Below are 19,494 nucleotides of genomic sequence, written 5' to 3'. Positions count from 1 at the left end.
AGTGTAGTAACAAATATGTAGATTAATATCATAGTTTCTCAGGCTGCAGCATCATTTAAACAGTTTATTGTTTATTTATTGTGCTAGTTCTCCAGCTGAGCCTTGTGTGAACTGGTTTCCAGGTTGAGTAGATGTCATATTTTCACATTAAAACTGTGTTCACAAAATGAGTTGTTTATCAGGCTCATTAATCACTTTTATGTAGTTAACTAACTAACATATAGATAATGCTGTGACAGATGAGCTGCTGAAATTTTTGAAGTAGTCTGTAAATAACATTAGTAATCTAACATAATGAGCTTTAGTCATTTTTGTAAGGGGAACAGTAGCTCACTGTGACAAATCAATTTATAGTGTGAACTGCACTGCAAGTAGTTTGGTTTGTCAGAACACAACAATGAAGGGATGCTGACGCTGACTACCTGTTGAATTTTTTAAGAAAATTTCCAGGCCACTTTTTTGTTCTTTTTGTTCTGCTTTTTGTCTTTCAACATCTGCTCAAGGCCAAAAGTTGTTCAGGCCAGCAACTTACCCTAGGATGGACATCAAAGATAAAACATAAATCCAATACAATCTTCTCCATAAAGGGAAAGTGTGTCTGCAGGTCTTTAAACAAGTGAGAGCTCACATAATTGTACTAGTTTTATCAGTTGCATCTTCAAACTGATCTTGTGACAATGAAAAATTCAAAATCACCAACAGAAATATGTCTGCAATTTTTTTCATTGTGGATTTTACTGATAATGCTGAGTATTTGTTCAATCATTCATTAAGTATACTAAGACAAAATCTGTGTGAATGATTATGTAATTTTGTTAAAATGTTAGCATACTGTTAATGAATGTGCTATGAATGCTTCATGTGCATGTAATTATAAACCATTAATAGCCATTTTTGCTAGAGCTAAATGCTCACACCACATTAATTCCCTCTTTTCACACTCAGTTGAGCTGATGTACACAGTGGAGCTAGCTGGGGGACTGGGAGCTATCTTGCTGCTGCTGGTTCTGCTGCTGTGTGTGTATAAATGCTACAGGATTGAGCTCCTGCTCTGCTACAGGCATCATTTTGGAGGAGAGGATACTGATGGAGGTAAAAATTATGTTCGGTATAGTCTTAAGAGTGATTCAGCAGTGCACCCCAGTGGAGAGATTAGGGATAACACCTCAATAGGAAAAATGCACCCAAAAAACATTTATACTGTTCATAATGCTCAAAGTGCTTTGTGTATTTTAGACAGCAAGGTTTCAACCCACTTTGTTGTTTAAAATAGAAATCACTCTGAGAGCATTACAAGCAGTGCACTTGAATCTTCCACAATATTAGTTCCTTCAAATTTTTTTGAAGATGTAGGACATATGATCTACCTCCTAACTGGTTCAGGGTAAACTTAATTCAGCAGGCCCTGTCTGGCCATATCTGTGACCTTTTATTGACATGAGACAACATGCAGCCTGATTGTCCATGAATAATCACACTAATAGCTCAGTCGGAATGGAAAACATCTCTGCATACATAGACTAGTCCAGTTGAGGCCATTTGATATATAGTTTCTATCCGATTGAACAAGGTCATGGAAATAATCTGTTTAAAAGACTAATAATAGCCATGTAAATACCTGTATCCGATTATATTCCCATTCTGAAAGTTTAAGGAGGTTCTGTTCATGTGTGTTCATGTCATAGCGAAAGTTTAGAATGCTCAGCATGGTGGGAGCAGAAACTGGTGTGCAGAGGAGAATACATTTATGCTTTGATCTTTAGAAGACAGTGGTGGGACTGATGTCCAGCTTATGTGTCTCAGAACATTTTTCTGAGTCTGCCATAATTTTAAAGTAACTAAAAACGCACATGCACCAACTGAAAACTCAGGGAACACACTGCTGCTCATCTCACACTGACTGGACTCAAGAGATGCTCATTGTCATGGTAACATCTATACTGAGTAGTACTCTATGAATGTGTCTAAGTTTTGATCAGTGTGCATGTAAACAGAGATTTTCCATCAGACTGTTGAGTGAGCATGTAAACGTCTCAGTCTTAATGTATTCAATCAGATTGGTAAAAATCTTTGCATGTAAACATAGACATAACTTTTCTCTTTCTGTTTCTCATAGATCATAAGGAGTATGATGCATACCTGTCCTACAGTAAAGTGGAGTTGGATCAGTGGGGGCAGGAGCTGCAGGAGGAGGAACGCTTCGCTCTTGAGATCCTTCCTGATGTTCTGGAGAAACACTACGGCTACAAACTCTTCATTCCAGACAGGGACTTGATTCCTACTAGCAGTATGTGCAGCCCATGTGTCTTTCTATCTGTCTGTCTGTCTGTCTGTCTGTCTATATGTGTGTCCTGGTTTCTCTTAGTGTTGAGGCATATACATGCAAAACACTTGTCAGAGGCAGATGAAGACCAAAGCTAAAATAGACTGGTGGGGCCTCAAAGGCCTTGAAATTATTAAGCTTCTGAAAGTACTCTAACTTTTTGGGAAAAAGTCTCAAAAGTACTTGCATTTTGCTGTCTTTGATTGAGTTGACCAAACCAGTGTTGCCAGTTACCTACTGCTGTCTGTGTCCAGTCATATCACTTAGTTTATATAGTAAAAACTAATTACAGGAAACAAATAAACAAACAAAAAAGCTAATTTTAGCAAACCAATAATATACTATTCCCACTCAACACATAACTGAACTTTTAACAATGCTGTGCCTTTATTTAGTAAAACTAATTGGCAAGATATAGAATGCAGCACCGCACACTGTAGCTATAAATCAGGCCTGTACAACCAGTAGGCTGTAGACTATGACCCACATCAGCCAAATAAAATAGTGTGAAGATGAACAACATTAAAATATATCATATACTTATTTGTTTGGTCACATAATTCAGGTTATTCTTAACTCAGGCTCATCTAGGCAGCCTATGGGGTCATGCTACCTGTTGCTGTGACTGTAAATTATTGAAACCCGTTTCATAAAATATTACCCAAATGACTATGCTACACTTATCAGTAACTTGTGTGCACTTCAATAACAATAACAAACTCAACTACTACAGTGAAGACCCTCCCATCTCACAACCCAGTCAAATTTTGAAGAAAAATGTCCCTTTTTGCTTAGACAGGCTTTGCTACAACAGAGAAGACCCAGTTAATCTTTGCTGTGAAATGTGTCACTTTTTGCAACTCAAATTTCGCTACCATAGAGAAGAGTCTCCCACCTTGTGGCCCTGTCAAACCTTGCTACTGCACTGAAGATTCTCCCACAAACAAACAAAAACCCAATATAAAACAGCAGCCCAAAATGCGTATTATTAATAGATGGACATACACCAAATGCACACATCAGATTTGTTGGTAAAGTATGTGCCCAATACTTTATTAATATAATACATGTAAACATATCTTGAGTTAAATTTAATCAAATTTACATTTTTCAGATTGTTATGTCTCCTAGGGATAAGACAGAGGAAGCAAGATTGCTCAGCCAGCAGACCAGAGCAAGGAGAAATTTTTAAATAATAAATAGCAGGGGAAAAAAATCAATAGCACATTTAACCATTTATTTAGCGCCATTTTTATCCAGCCATTAGTGTTGGTATAAAACATTAGACAAAAGGAAAAGGGAGTTTAATTTCTGGAAGGCCCAAAATAACAAACAAAAAGCAACATAAAAGTGAAACAGGTGTAAAAAATGCATATTATAATTTAATACACAGAAGTGGGTAGTAACTATGTTACTATGTTACTTAACTTATTTTAGTTGTTAACACTTAATTACTGATCTTTTTCCTTTTCTTTCCTGTTCTTTGCATTTGGTGACAACTTAAACTTTGGAATGACAAAGAGAAGAGCATGACCTAACAAACTTCGCTTGTTATGCTGAGAGATGCTTAATGTATCTAGATTTACTGCATTTTTTTTAGGAAACTCAGTATTTAAGTAGTGTTTTTGACCTGCTACTTTTGAGTATTTCACTGAGGTAAAAAAAAAAGTCTGAGTACATGCAGTGTCCATCACATATAGTTTTAATCTAACATCAGAATTTATATTAAAGTTAACCATTGTCTTCTATGAATTGGTTAACAAGCTCACTTTGCCTTCACAAGTTTATCACACTTCTCTGAACCTCTTGGCTGCAGGCAGCCCCACATTTAGACAAGTTGTGTCACTGAGACAGTGTTATATGTGGAGGCAGTGAGTGTTATATTATAACGTTTACATCATGAGGTAACGAGCTATCCCTGTGGTAATCACTGAAAGCCAGTGAACCTTAATGTGCATGACAGAATGAGGAAGGAAAACTGAAAGGCTTCATAGTCTGTTTTAAACCGTTTTAGAGGGCAACAAGCTACCACTTGATTACCTCCTTGTCCTCATTTTCCTCTTTATCTCTTTTTTGAGACCAGAAACGTATAATGTGAAATATATAATGAAAAAGCTAAATGGTATTTGTATGTGTCACCTTAATCAATACGTGTCATATTTGTAGGCTGCGTTTGTATTGTTCAGTGTGTATGTCAGATGCTTGTCTTGTATGCGTGCTCATATTGTTGTCTGAAAAGCTGAATGTTTATGTTTAGGTCTCAGCAGTGAGCATTACCAGGATGACACACAGCTTCTTAGAGGTACAGTTTCTCCTTAACACACATACACACACATGTACATAGGCATTAGGCTATGAATGTTACAAAGTGAATGTTGCGTCTTAAATGTGGTTGTGTGATTTGTCCTTAACAGTTATTTGTTTTCTGTCCTTATGTTCACATTTTGTACTGTATTTCATGCAGGAATGTCCTGATTGATCAGAGCTGATAAAAGCATATTGTGATGGACTGGAATCAGCTGTATTAAGCCTGATTTCATGTTTTCTTAAAAGAATGGTTCAGTGAGAGGTTACAAGTCACTTGAAGTTAATGGTCAGCCAAATCGTTTACATTAATAAATACCCAAAACATCAAACTGCATCCAGGTCTTCACTAAGTTTGCACAGACTTCCTAATGTGCTTTAGGACGCATTATGATTTGCCATGGACTATAAACAAAGAAAAACTTGACTGTGTAGCTGAATGCTACAGACAGCTATTTAAATGAACAGATTTTTAATATATAAAGAAAACAAAGGAAAAACTACCCCATACTACGTTACTTTGCTTGTTTAATGATGTGTTGTAAAAACCATTTAAAGCTTAGCCATTTTTTGCATAGGAGTGTAGATACTAGATTTATGATTCTGTTGTTTCTATTTATCAACATATATATTCAGTTCATAAAATCAAGATGATCAGTTATTTATAAAAAAAGACACAACAATAACATAGCAGACATCATCTGTAGCATTCATGTGCCTGCATGCATGGGAGTTGGCAAAATAGCTGCCCATTACTTTTAACTACACAAGTTATATTTATTGTTATAGACCAATCAGCACAGCCTTAATGAAGATCTTGATGTGGTTTGAGCAAGATGAAGGGAGGTTTTGGGCAAAGATTTAGGTGACAATGGATTTCTAGTGTTTGCTAGCCTCGTAGCCCAAGGTAATAACTAAATAAGCAAAATCTGGACACTAAACATGCATTAGTTTATCTATTACATCTAGAGTAGTATATTGTGGAAGATTGTGTATGTCAGTAAAGCTCCTTTGTTCTCTGGATCAACTAACGTCGGTATCTGATCTCACTAATGCTCTCATGCTCTCATTCTCTGGATCAACTCATGTTAGTATCTGATCTCACTAATGCTCTCATGCTCTTATTCTCTGGATCAACAACGTCAGTGTCTGATCTCACTAATGCTGTCATGCTCTCATCAAACACCATACAGGGCATTATACAGCCTTCCCAGTGAAGTAGAGACTGTTACTGCAGCAAAGGGGGGGAAATGCACTATTGATATTTAATTTCATAAGAAATGTTTTAAGTCTACAAACTTTTGGACACTTAGTGCTGAAAACCCAGTATTTTACCTGCAGTTAGGCCAGATGATGTTTATGAAACATCTGAACCTTAAAATGCATGCCTGTTAGTTCTAGTACTTTGTTCTAACAGTGCATTCGAAGCCTACAGAAAGGAGTAGATTAACTTGCGAATGTCAGACCAACATAAAACATGAAAGTAGCATATTAAAGGCACTGTAATAAAGTGTTCACAGTCCACAAAAACTAATTGTATTAGTACCAGGTTTCTTACAGTATGCACGTATTAAACAGTGATTGGACAGTGCATTTTAAAAAGGAATGATTGGACTTAGACATTTTGTTCTTCTAACACACTCGGCAATCGATTAATTATCATTTTTGCCTGCATTGATGATGTGAGACAGTTAAGTACATCTGCGCTGTTGCTGTTGTTGAGTCTTGCTTAGACTAGTTTTACTAACCATAATGTACATGATGTGTAAACTGTGCAGCTGTACTATCAGCGAATGCACAATTATCGGATTGCCTTTGACTCGATATTGGTTACTCAGTATTAAATGGGACAGATTGGGGTTGGGGCGAAATAACTGGTTCAGACATCCCTAATCGCATGTGTCTGTTTCTCTGCAGCGTATATCGAAGATGTGGCACGCTGTGTGGAGATGAGCAAGCGGCTGATCATTGTGCTGACTCCAGGCTATGTGCTGCGGCGTGGCTGGAGCATCTTTGAGATGGAGTCACGGCTCCGTGGCTCTCTAGCGTCCGGCGAGGTCAAGGTCATCCTGATTGAGTGTGCTGAGCTGCGTGGCCTCATCAACTATCAGGAGGTGGAAGAGCTGAAGCAGTCCATCAAGGCACTGACGGTGGTGCGCTGGGGTGGGCCCCCTAGCAACAAGCCTGGTTCCCACTTCTGGAAGCGCCTGCGCTATGCCATGCCCTGCCGCCGGCCACCACTGCACCGCACGCTAGCCAACCCCGCAGCAGATGGAGGTGAACCAGGGCCCTTCGCCGACCTGCAGGCCGTCTCTGCTGTATCTGTGGCGACCGCGGCCGTAGCTCCGGCCCGTCCTGAGCTGCGAACAGCCCTGCGCAGCTCCTACCGCTCACACTCACTAGCACGCCAGAAGCACGCACACTTCCGCAGTTACGACTATGAGCTACCGCTTGCGGCTGGAGCCACGCTGCCGACACCATCGCAGCAGCACACCTACTGCAACCTGCCACTCACGCTGCTCAACGGCCAGCGGCCCACAGCTGCCGGCCCCAAGGGCCTGCGCCAGCACAGCCTGGACGAGCCACATGCAAACAACAATGCCATGCTGCCGCTGCTGCCACGAGAAACCAGCATCTCCAGCGTCATCTGGTGACCAAAGTGCAGCAGGGCTCCTGGCTGTAGAGGTTAAGCCAAACTTCATTAAGGCTCATATAGGCGATTACAGGCTGGGCTGGGCTGAGTGTACAGGCTGGGGTCACTCTGCATCCGGTTTTTAGTCCTGCTGGGCCTGTTGATCTCTTACTGAATCCACTCTTGAAATGAAATGAACTTTTACAGTGATTAATCATATAGTGCCATATCAACTTTATAGGGGACAAACTGAGATGCACGCAGCCAAACCACGTGAACGGAAACAGGGTCTTGTGCAGACGTCTACTGCTTTTTCTCGTAGCATCGCCACCTCCCTGTCTCTATGTTCCATTTCATCATGCTGCCTTTTGTTTTTGTTTTTTGTTCTGTTAAAAAAATTGTCTTTTGTCTAATTACCTTTTTTATTGTACTACTCAACTTTCAGTTGATTTGACTTATGATGCTTTCCTTTCAAATCAGTCTGGACCATTTTTGATTCAGGCTTGGCCAAATCAAATGTCGCTCTTTTGATTTCATCTGCAAGTTGCTCTATACATGTTTATCTAAGTGTCCATTTCTGTTGGCTTCTGTAGGTTGTGTATTTATGGTTTCAATTGGACAATTTGGCAGTTTGTACGATGGAAAAAAATTACAGTATATGCAAACAGTGTGGAGGCCTCGGAGGGCCACTGTAGGAGGTTGAGGAGTGGTGCTATCCTGTTGTAGCAGGCTAACTCCTGCATGGCATTTTATAAGGAGGGAAATCGGAGGAGTGGAGCCCATCCTCAAATAATAAAGGGTATTTTAAGAAACAAAAAAAATCTATTTTTATAAGCAAAGAGCTGTTTCTCTCTGATATCACAGCATCACCAGGACAGCTGAGTAAAAGACTTGTGCGTTTTTGGGTATTTTATACATTTTTATGCTACATTGTTTTTTGTTTGTACAACCTACAATAAAAAATAATGATGTCCTCAAATTAATTTAGAAAACAGTAGTGAGCTACTTTTCTTATGGTTGGGTAAAACCTACAAGTACTTATAGTCTTTTTTTTTTCTTTTTTTGTATAACTCTTGAAGTCAAGTTTTAAAGGACTTAAAGATTGTGTGAAGGTTTAAGTATGCATAGAGGATTGATATGTATTCTGATTTGGATATTTATATTACTATGTATTATAAAACCACAACAGCCACTCGGAAATGAAGTGTTTATATTTCTAAAGGCACAATCATACTTGTTTCCTTTTTGTTTGTCACTGTGCATTAAAATCACCAACCTCTGTCAGTGTGTTATGTGTCATAAATGCTAGGGTCCTAGTGTGTGTGTGTGTGTGTGTGTGTGGGTGGGTGGGTGGGTATGTATTTGAAATCTAACACAGTAATATTGAAATCTAAAACTTAGGATGGTTAATTAGTTATAGTGTTAGATGTGTAGCTCTCAGGTCAGTTCATGTTGTACAGTTTTCAGTTTGAGCTGTTGGACAGGAATTAAAATTAAGTAAAATTTTCAAGATGTAAAGAGAAGTTACAAAACAGAGACCAAAAAAAATTCCATAAATATTTTTATATTATCCCAAATATTTGTCATGAAATGGGTTTCTCTTGCATTTAAAGAATATGACTCAACAATCTTTATTCTTAAACAGTTAAATCCCATTTCCAAAAAAATAGGGACGCAATGAAATATGTAAATAAAAACACAATACAATGATGTGCAAGTCATTTAAACCTTATATTTCAGTGCTTCAAAGACAACATATCAAATGTTGAAACTGAGAATTTCTATTGGTTTTTTTTTTTATATTTGCCCATTTTGATTTTGAAGCCAACAAGTTCCAAAAAAATTGGGACGAGGGCAACAAAAGGCTGGTAAAATTGTGTAATGCTTTAAGAAACACCTGGTGGTTAATTATAAAAATGTATAAAAAGAACATCCCAGAGAGGCTGAGTCTTTCAGAAGTAAAGATGGGAAGGGGTTCACCCCTCTGTGAAAGACTGCATGATTAAATAGTGCAAGCATTCAAGAATAACGTTTCATAACATAAAATAGCAAAGAGGTTCAGAGAATCTGGAGAAATCTAAAGACCACTCAGCTTATCAGCCTACAGTTCAAAAGCCAATATTCATGCTGGTATAGGGGTGCATTAGTGCACCTGGCATGGGTGACTGGCACATATGCAGTGGTGGACAAAGTACACAAACCATGTACTTGAGTTAAGTAGAGATACCCAAGGTAAAATATTACCCCAGTAAAAGAAGTTTCTCCCTTTAGACCTCCACTTGAATAAAATTACAAAAGTATTTGCCTCCAAATGTAAGTAACAAAACTAAAAGTACTAAAAGATTAATTATGGCCTAATGTCCTTTTACCATTTTTGTAAGAAGACTCTTGCCTCATGAACTCATTTTAGGTGAAAATACTCCTGAGTCACTCTCGGTAAAACAGTCTTTTAATAGAATGCCATTAATTAGTGACGCTGACGTCTATTAAAATTATCAAAGCACAAAACACTGAAGGCAAACAATTTTCATTAGGTGTAACCGAGTGGCTCTGAAATAACCTTTTGCAAACAAGCAAAGTTTCAGTTTAAGATTTATTTGCAAATGCTTTAAACTCAGGTTCAAAAATGAGTTTTTCTCATTGATGATCGCACGTCAATCACAGCTGCATATGAGTTTTGAATTTTGTTTTTATTTACATTTTGCACAGGGTCCCAAACTTTTTTGGAAACGTGGTTGTGGACTGCTCACATTTTCTTCTTGCTTGGAAGAAATGGGTTGTGTTCCCTGCAGTATCCATGAGATGTCCAAATGCAACCATATTTTTACCCACTAGATGGCAATAGTAGGACTGGACAAAGTGTAAACATAACCAGTTACAGCAATTTGTCATACACTAAAGTAGCATTGTGATATAAAAGGTCCCTGAAGAATAGAATGTGTACTATATGTAGTCAGATCAGACAAAAGTAACGGGATGAGAAGAACATTTCCTGACTTGTATGATAAAATTATACTGAGATAAATGACATCTTTAAAATTATACAAATTTTACATTTTGCAGATTTTTCATCAAAATAAGTTAATAGCAAAAATGTTCAGATAGAAACTCCAACATCTAATATATTGTCTTTTATGTTTGCATAAGTGAGAGAAATTAACAAAGTGAAAGTTAACACCACAATTAACTAAATCATTTTTTATAATGTTTATATGTATTTGCTCACAGCCAGAACAAGCAAGCAAGCAAAATTTATTTATATAGCGCTTTTTACAACAGGTGTTGTCACAAAGCAGCTTTACAAAACAATCAGTATTACAGAGAGAAGAGAAAAGAAGAAAGAAAGTCCGGGTCCGAGCCCCCATGAGCAAGCCAGCGGCGACGGTGGCAAGGAAAAACTCCCTAAAAGAGGAAGAAACCTTGAGAGTAACCAAGACTCAGAAGGGGAACCCATCCTCCTCTGGTTGACACCGGATAGCAGACATATAACAAGATATAACAAGGAAGCTGACCTTTGCATGATGTCAGTTGCTCTTTCTCACAGGGGTTGGTGACGTTTGTTTTTTTTCTTTAAACTAAATATTGACTCTCATTTACTGTCGACCCTTGTACTGTGTACAGTACTCATATTTACTAAAGTTTGTATCAGTTTCACATTCAGTGACACATTCTACTGTGTAGTGATACCATGCTGTTTAATCAGTGTTTAGTGCTGGATCCGTCTTTATTTTCCTGGCTTAACTTGGCTAATAAAGAAGTCTTAATTTATTATTCTTAATTTGTTGAATTTAAAGTAAGGCAGACAGACATTAAAACACAGTGGAAAGTCTTAAGAAAGGTCTGGTAGCAGAGGGGGCTGGCTGCTGCAGTCTACTACCCACATCTACCACTTACTTCCTTAGTTTTAGAAAATACTGCTGCGTAACTCGAGTAAAAGCTATCAAGTGCCATACCACCACAAATGTCGTCTCAGAAACAAGGTAAGGATTAAACGCAGGGTTATGGGACTTATATTTCCAGTTGGCAGGTTTTTATAGGCATACAATATGATATTAGTAGGCTAGCATGTGATCTACAAATAGTGCATCACTTTTTCAGCCAACCGTATTTTGACATATGTTGATACCAGCTGTTTCTGTCTATTCAGACTTGAATCTAGCACAGGGGTATGTTTAGGGTCTGGCTAATTGACTGGCTAAGTTTAGCTTCACTCACCAAGGAAGGCTACTATATAATTTTTGACATGGTTTACAAATTTATTTAGTTAGTACCACCATAGCGCTTTACAGTACAACAGTTAACATGGTCAAAATACATGAAACTGGAACTGCCCACCCATGTGTGAACAAAACAACAAACAGCACACGGAAGTGAAAGCTTTTGGGGTTTTTTGAGTTTTACTGGATGGTGTTGTCTGTGTAATGAAATGACCCCATATGACTGCAGGCTCCCCTCAGTAACACTACAGTATGATCTTCTTCCCCTTTTTCATTCTGATGAGAGGTTTTCATGCTGCATTGCAGCCTTAATCACGTTTGTAATGCTGTCTGTATGCAGTGGTGCTGTAAACACAAAAAAGTATTTTAATATAATTTTGTTTCACAGGCATGTTTTAAATTAAAGCAGCCAATCATATTATTTTATGGTAAGTAAAATATATTGAAAAAATTCAATGTTATTTGAAGCTGGCAGAAAGTGAAACTGAAACTGTGTTGAAAAGAGACAGACTGTGGCAACAGGGTAACTCCCACTGAAGACATGTTTCAGAACAATCTTGGTCTTGTTGTTCTTGTCGCTGGTTGCTAATGTGCGTGGATCTACTTAACAAACTGAAAAAAGTGATCGTCTGTATGGGCTTTGAAATATTCATATCAGAACAAAATGACAACAACAGGTAAATCATAAATTACTCTGCAGTCTGCTGTTGTTTTTATTGAACTGATAAAGGTAAAAAGTACCAAAGAACTGATGTTAATGTAATATTATTAATTAATACTCTGTGTATTGCATTAATGCATTGCATAATTTTTGCTTTGTGATAGTGTTGCTTCTTATTACTTTTGCATTATATATTTATTTACTTCCTTTATGAGAGCAGTTTTGAGGAAGCTTGTGTTGTGTAACAGTATGTACTGAAGCATACAATTTATGCAAGATGAACTACAGTAGACTACATAGATGCATACATACTTGCAATAAACACATTTTCAGTGCAAAATAACTAGAAAAAACTGGCTGAGCTATATGTAGCAGTGTTGGAGCCCAATTATCTGCATTGTTTATGCTGTAACTGAAAGTGGAAACAGTAACCTATTGGCAAGTATTAGCTAGCAGTGTGGAAATCACTCAGTAAATTGACCTAAACCCAGTATTTATGTAGAGAAAGAGAACACAGGATTTTTATGGTGCCCTTTTCCTGGCCAGGTTATTTTCCCACACTGCCATAAAAGAGTCTCAAATGTATTTACTATTTATTGGTAGACATACAGTCAGCTGATTTGATATCTCAGTGTTATCATTTAAAGAATGATAACAAACAAATGTTTATGGCTGACCTTTTCAATTACTCACATTTTTTAGACACTTTTATCAGAGTTCTATTGATTTGGAACAATGCCATCATGCTGCTCTTATCTCTTCCAACTCCTCTTGTTTTCATTTCTACAGAAGATAACATCACTGGGGCTTGCTACAGTGTTGGAAGTCTGTTAAATCCACATAAAGCAGAAATTAAAACAGCTTGCAACTCACAGCCATTTCTCAAACCAAAGCTGGGGATAATGAAGGTAATCAACATTTTTAGCTGGCAAAAGTTTGACCAGTGAAAGACTTATTAATAACAACACACCCACTAAAATACACAGTATAAATGTTCACCATGGATGCTTTTGCTAAACTCAGAGCTCTTTCTAAAGTATCTTTTTGCTCTTTTGACTGTATGTTGTGTGTATAATGCATAGCCCTGTCACCTGAGCCCTATACTCCTACCAGTGAACCAGCCATGTCTTGCAATTCTTGTACCTCTTTTACATGCTTCCAATGAATCCTGCAGGAAGACAAATCTAGCTATGCAGCTATGCAGATGACATTCAAATTTACAGTTATGGTCCTACGGGTTCTTAATGCAAATGCACTGATATCCAGATAACTGGATGCTTCATACTTTCCTCCAGCTGAACAAGAACAAAAAGGGATTGCATTTGACTGCAGTGAGATATGACTTGTGGTTAGAGTTGATCTTGGCTCTAATGTCTATATGGTACAACACAAGTAAAAAGTCTTATCGTCTTAATGCTGCTGCCAAAATATTAACCAAGACAAAAATATCTGAACATATCACTCCAGTACTCAGCCTTTTACACTGACTCTCAGTCAGCAACAGAACAGATATAAAACATATTACTACTGGTCTATACATCACGTAATGGACCATGCTGACATGCTGGAAAAATATAGCCCTACTTCTATATCTCTCTGTGTTCTAGCTGAAAGACAAACTCCTTAAGAAGTTTCATGGGCAGATTAAGGTGAGACTGGTTTAGAAAATGCAACTTGTTCTTTAAAGTTTTTTAAAATCCTTAACTGCCTAACACTGTTCTTCCTTGGACCATTGCTAGTCCTTAACTTTCACTTTATTTTCATTAATAACAGGCTTTCTGTAAACTGATAATCATCATAGAGTGTGTTTGAATGACTCTATTCTTCTATGCGTCTATTCTTCAGAAGCAATTTAACAATGACACAGAACAAATAGATTTCTCAATGGAGGTGTCCAAATGCATCCTCAGAGAGCTTGCAGCTGAACTGGACAGACTGGTCTCGGTATTGTCAATAGTTCACTATTATTAGCATAACTGAAAACATTAAATGAATAAATAGCAAACTGATATATTGAAATGTCAAAATTTTTAGCTTAGAGAACTGCTTATCCAGTCTGAAGTGAGCGATGACAAAATTCATCAGGAAGAGAGCCAAACTCTGGTTCTGCAGTGGGCTGATGAGCTGAGCTCCCAACAACAAAAGAGAAAACAGGAAACCACACAGGTAAAGCAGAGACTAAAGGGATGAAAGATCTTGTAGTCAAGTGCATTCTATTGCTTGCATTTTGTAATGTAATGTCACTCAAATCATGTTCATCCGTTAATTCTCAAGATGCTGACAGAGCTCAAGACAACAGAAGATCATGAAGATTCCCAAAACCTGGACAAGGAACAAAGATTACAAGATGCAAAAATGATCCTTTCAGACTGGACATGGAAACTTAAAAGCAAGGTTAGTGATTATATTAATACATTCTGTCCAAGAATGTGTTCTATCTAATACTATGTCTAGAGTATACACACATCATAATCACACAACAAGTTCTAGGTTAGTGGGTAGTAATTTCTTACATTTGATCTCAGTTACTTATACTGAAGTTTTTTGAGTATATTTCTATTTAAATATATTTGTGAGGATGATTCAATCATCATCACATCTCAACTTCCTAAAAAAATCTGGCTTCCAAGAAAGGAGGGGAAACAGAATGGGAAACAGTGTGTCACCAAGTTTTTCACAAAACAGGGTGTAGTCTGTAAGTGCTGCCCTAGCTCTCCACCCCTATACAGCTACCAGTGAACCAGCCCTGTGTCCCCATCCCCATACCTCTACCAAAGAACCAGCCCTATCTCCTCAATCCTATAAGCTATCAAAGAACCAGCCCTGTCACCTGACCCCTATACCTTGACAAATGAACCAGCCCTGTCACCTGGGCCCTATACTCCTACCAGTGAACCAGCCATGTCTTGCAATTCTTGTACCTCTTTTACATGCTTCCACTGAATCCTGCAGGAAGACAAATCTAGCTATGCAGTTATGCAGATGACATTCAAATTTACAGTTATGGTCCTACGGGTTCTTAATGCAAATGCACTGATAACCAGATAACTGGATGCGTCATACTTTCCTCCAGCTGAACAAGAACAAAAAGGGATTGCATTTGGCTGCAGTGAGATATGACTTGTGGTTAGAGTTGATCTTGGCTTTAATATCTATATGGTACAACACAAGTAAAAAGTCTTAGCGTGTCTAGAACCAGAACTTAACATGGCCAGCCACTACACTACAGTCCGTTGGCATAAACTCCCAGAAGCTGTAACATATTCACAAACTAATAAAAATTAATCCAAACATGTAATCTGACTGATTGGGTTATGGTGCAATGTCATACTGTGCAATTAACAGTTCATTTCAATGGGCCAGTGCAATTTATAACTGGATTATATGTTTGATACATAGAAATCTCTAAGTAATAAAAACACTGGAGAGTTAGATTTTACATGTTAAATGTGGAATTTATTGCACATTTATTGCACCTCTGTTTCTTTAGGAGACAGTGAAACTTGGAGAGGAATGTAAGGCTGTGCTACAGGATCTCTGTAAACAGTGGAAGAAAGGGAAGCTGGTCAACATTCTACCCATCATGGATTTCATAATCAGGATTTTACTTCAGGAAAACAAGACTGAGGTACATACAGTCATGAGTTAAGTGGGTTGTAAACAACAGTACGTAACATATGCAGTATGATCATGAAGTGCATCATGATGAATTTCCATAATTTGAACAGTAATTATGTCAATACATATTATGGGTACTTACATAAACTTTTTATTTCACCTTAGGAATCCATGCTTAAACAGTGGTTTAAGAGTGAAAAGGTGTTTAGGAAAGCAGGTGAGAAAAGGTGCTGTTTTTTCATTTATATGCAATACTCAATTTTAAGTCGTCCCGATTTCTGAAGTTTCACAATGATATGGATGTTTATGATGTAGAGAATTTCAGCATGTTTTGTGAGATTCAAAAGTCAGGAATTTTTTTGTTTTACTTCTGCAGGGGGCTTGTATGTCCCTACTCCAGGTCAGTTTGTTCTTCTTGATTTGTACGTTAGTTCGCTGTTTGTTTACTCTTGGCTCGTTTGATTCACCCATTCAATCATCTTTTTCAGTGTGGAATTGCATCACAAGACATCCAGGTATTGCATTTTGACATCTTACAAAGCATTTGTATGAGTAAAATTTAAAGTATATTAGAATTTAAATAATGCAGATATTTTAAGAAATTAATATACTACTTTCACTCTGCTCCTTTTTGAAACATTCTGTTATTGCATGTTTATTTGTTCAGCACATTACCTTTTTTTTTTCAAGCTGAAGTTATTCTGGATCCACAAACAGCAAATCCTAATCTTATGCTGGACAAGGATGGGCGCTCTGTGAGGACAAAGACCCATGAAGAATCCATAACTAATCCCTGGAATGATTATCAAAGAAAACATTCTAAGTATGATGGCTGGATGTGTGTCCAGGCTAAAAAGGGCTACACAACAGGCAGCTATTATTGGGAGGTTGATGTGAACGGGAAATATGATTGGAGAATAGGTGTAGTGAAGGAGTCTGCCCCACGACTTGGTTATGTTAATATGAACACAAAAGCAGGGTACTGGACTCTGCGTCTGCAGCTCGGCTCTCTGATGGCTTTGACTGATCCAGTCACCAAACTCAATTACATTGCTCTCTCTAAGATAGGAGTAAATTTAGATATAGAGGAAGGCCGAGTTTCTTTCTATGACTCAGAGAAAAGGAGACATATTTACACATTTAAAACACACTTCATGAAGTCTGAGAGAATTTACCCTGTGTTTGGCACAGTGGAGACAGGCAGGGCACTGAGGATTATTTGAGACTGGTCGTAATTTGATTTCACCTTCTTTATGAGTGAAACACTGAGCATTTTCAATGTAGAGTTAACAGCCTTTAACAGTGATTTGTCATTTCATGTCATTAATCTTTTTTCTTTTTTCATAGCAACAGGCTACATACCTGACAAAATGAAAATGAAAATGTGAAATGGATAAATCAACAACAAAGTGACCATCTGTGATTCAGTTTTCTGCATGGACACACTTTAACCCTGTAAAGCCTAAACCATCAAATAATTGAGAGAAAATTCTAATTTTTTGATACTGGAGCTTCTAGACCTTCTGTCAAATTTTTAAAAAATGAAATAACACTTTGCATATTGGAGTTTTATTTTGTAACATATTTGATACATCCAGATTTTTAGCAATTTATTGCTCACAGCTTTTTTTTGTTAAACAAATAAAAACATATAGAGCAGATTTTTCAACCCTTTATACTCTGAGTTTCCTTTAAATCATTAATCATTAATCGTAATTTCAAACTTAGAAAAGAACAATTGGGATCTTAAAAAAAAAAACATTGGGATTTCTACAAAAACTTGAAATAAAGTGTGGGTTTGATCAAAGTTCAAGTGTGCAGAAATGACAAACCCACCAACCCACCATCTCCCAATAGGCTCATACATTGGGCATCTGTACAAATCCCATGTTCATGTACCCAGAATTTGCTCAATTTCTTTGGCAGTTATGTTCACTGACTTTCCTTCTTTCTGTACCCTGTATAAGTTTGTTTGTTCTGCAATTTCCTGTAGCATTTCATCAATCACAAAACTTTTGAAATACATGTATGGAAGACAAACCTGTCTTCTGAGTCTTCCTCAACACGTTCATCAAATTCAGCAGCTGGAGGTTCAAATTGTTTTTTTTTTTCCAGTGATACTCTTTCCTTTTCACTTTGCCCCTTGCTGACTGCTTTGTTGTTGTGTCCTGTATTGTTGTCTGGTCCTCAACTTCTCCACTTGTCTCATCAACACTTTTATCTTGCAAGTCTTCCTCATCACTACTATCTGAGTTTCCCTCTGTACACATTGCAATAGGAGTCCATTCCTCATCATCATCATCTTCCCCTAACTGCTCCAGGTCATTTGAATCGCCATCTAAAATCATCTTCAGGGCATCTTCAACACTGTTTTTGAATTGCTCATAACAGAGTTCTAAATTGCCTCAAGAAGCAACATCAGGGGCCTTATGAAATCGGTTTTCATGGCCGATGGCACAATGCCAAGCTTTGGCTGGACGCTGGACACTGGACAGTGGAGTAGTGGAAACTGGCAGACTAATGGACAAATCTGGGTTTGGCAGATGCCAGGAGAATGCTACCCACCAAAATGCATAATGCCCAGTTAGGTGATGGAGATAAAATAGTGTGTGGCTGTTTTGGGCTTGGCTTATTAGTTCCAGTAAGGGTAATGTTAATCCTACATTATCTAAAAACATTTTACAATTATATGGTTTTGTGGCAACAGCTTGTGGAACTTGAACTTCCTGTACCAACACCTCCAGACAGAGCAACACCACCTTCAGAAGAAAGCAGCAAGTCAGACACCCAGGAAGATGTTGAAGATCACGATTTCTCTTCATGTGCAGATGAGGAGCGGAAGCCATACTACCCTAACCAAAAAGACCTCAACGATCTGATCAGAGACCTTGGTCTCACTAAGTCCAACGCTGAGCTTCTGACATCAAGGCTCAAGCAATGGAACTTATTAGATGAAAGCATCCAAGTCACAATGCCTATAGTGTTCTTAGTCTGACTGTATAAATGAGAAGATGCAAAATCGTCTGTTTCTATAATAAAAATTCATAATTTTCGTTGCCGTGGTCACAAAAGCGAAGTTTATGATGAACGTAAGCAATTTTTAATTTGTTTTAGACATAAACAATTGGAATATAACATTAAAAAGCTGTGAACAAAACTTGTGTTACATAGTGTTATCAACCAGACAATAAACTTATGTGTGACTCAAAACTCAAAGTGAAACAGTTGTGCAGTTGCTTTTAGGTGCAAGTTTGGGCGTGCCAGAAAGGACTGCTTTCACAGTTAAACCACTTCCCGTTTCATTTGGATAAAAACAAGTTCTTGTTTCTTGTTCAGTGTAGGCTGAGAAAAGTAGGATGACAACTTTTCAAAACCCATATACAAAACCCTTGGATCAGGCCTCTGGGACAACAATCGCAAGACAAATACAGCACGAGCTGACGTCCTACACATACAAACAAATTTATTCATCAGCAGTTTCAGTGTTTAGTACAACCCCATTTTTTTACAACCCCAACTTCTGAAAGAGTCAGTCTCTCTGAGATACTCTTTTTATACCAGTCATGTTACTGACCTGTTGCTAATTAACCACCATTTTTTAGCATTGCACAACGTTACCAGTCTTTTGTTGTCCCTGTCTTAACTTTTTAAACACATGTAGCTGGCATCACATTTAAATTGGACATTTACTACGATATAATAATTCAATTTCCCAATTTCAGTGTTTAATATGTCTTTG

The 19,494-nt window shown here is 37.7% G+C and overlaps 2 protein-coding genes across 6 annotated transcripts in view; both read left to right on the top strand.

Moving 5' to 3' along the window:
* il1rapl1a (interleukin 1 receptor accessory protein-like 1a) overlaps positions 1 to 8,570 on the top strand; it is a 133,501-nt gene extending 124,931 nt beyond the window's left edge. The window contains exons 9-12 of one of the 2 annotated variants that reach the window (XM_017706572.2): positions 946 to 1,092; positions 2,117 to 2,287; positions 4,581 to 4,625; positions 6,545 to 8,570. In XM_017706572.2, the coding sequence (XP_017562061.1) occupies positions 946 to 1,092; positions 2,117 to 2,287; positions 4,581 to 4,625; positions 6,545 to 7,281 (1,100 nt within the window). In that variant the 3' untranslated portion in view covers positions 7,282 to 8,570. The remainder of the gene's footprint in view (positions 1 to 945; positions 1,093 to 2,116; positions 2,288 to 4,580; positions 4,626 to 6,544) is intronic. The other variant, XM_017706574.2, reaches the window with a different exon arrangement.
* Positions 8,571 to 11,087: 2,517 nt separating this feature from the next.
* On the top strand, positions 11,088 to 18,977 carry LOC108432613 (E3 ubiquitin-protein ligase TRIM7-like). Of its 4 annotated transcripts, none has more exons than XR_001858238.2 (12): positions 11,088 to 11,239; positions 12,927 to 13,045; positions 13,745 to 13,786; positions 13,983 to 14,081; positions 14,172 to 14,303; positions 14,412 to 14,531; positions 15,628 to 15,765; positions 15,921 to 15,972; positions 16,132 to 16,155; positions 16,244 to 16,270; positions 16,446 to 18,396; positions 18,500 to 18,977. XR_001858238.2 is itself a non-coding variant. In XM_037539663.1 (12 exons), the coding sequence occupies exons 3-12, from the start codon at positions 13,040 to 13,042 to the stop codon at positions 16,976 to 16,978; spliced, it is 1,173 nt and encodes a 390-aa protein (XP_037395560.1). In that variant the 5' UTR covers positions 11,093 to 11,239; positions 11,865 to 11,904; positions 12,927 to 13,039; the 3' UTR covers positions 16,979 to 18,977. The 4 variants fall into 4 exon arrangements, 3 of the variants coding, with proteins under 3 accessions (XP_017562059.1, XP_037395560.1, XP_017562060.1); XM_037539663.1 differs by adding an exon at positions 11,865 to 11,904 and having other exon boundaries at positions 11,093 to 11,239; positions 16,446 to 18,977; XM_017706570.2 differs by having other exon boundaries at positions 16,446 to 18,977.
* Positions 18,978 to 19,494: the final 517 nt, after the last annotated feature.

Source organism: Pygocentrus nattereri, chromosome 6 (assembly GCF_015220715.1).
Source record: "Pygocentrus nattereri isolate fPygNat1 chromosome 6, fPygNat1.pri, whole genome shotgun sequence".
Classification (NCBI taxonomy): Eukaryota; Metazoa; Chordata; class Actinopteri; order Characiformes; family Serrasalmidae; genus Pygocentrus; species Pygocentrus nattereri.
This window is presented reverse-complemented; position numbering and strand designations above follow the sequence as displayed.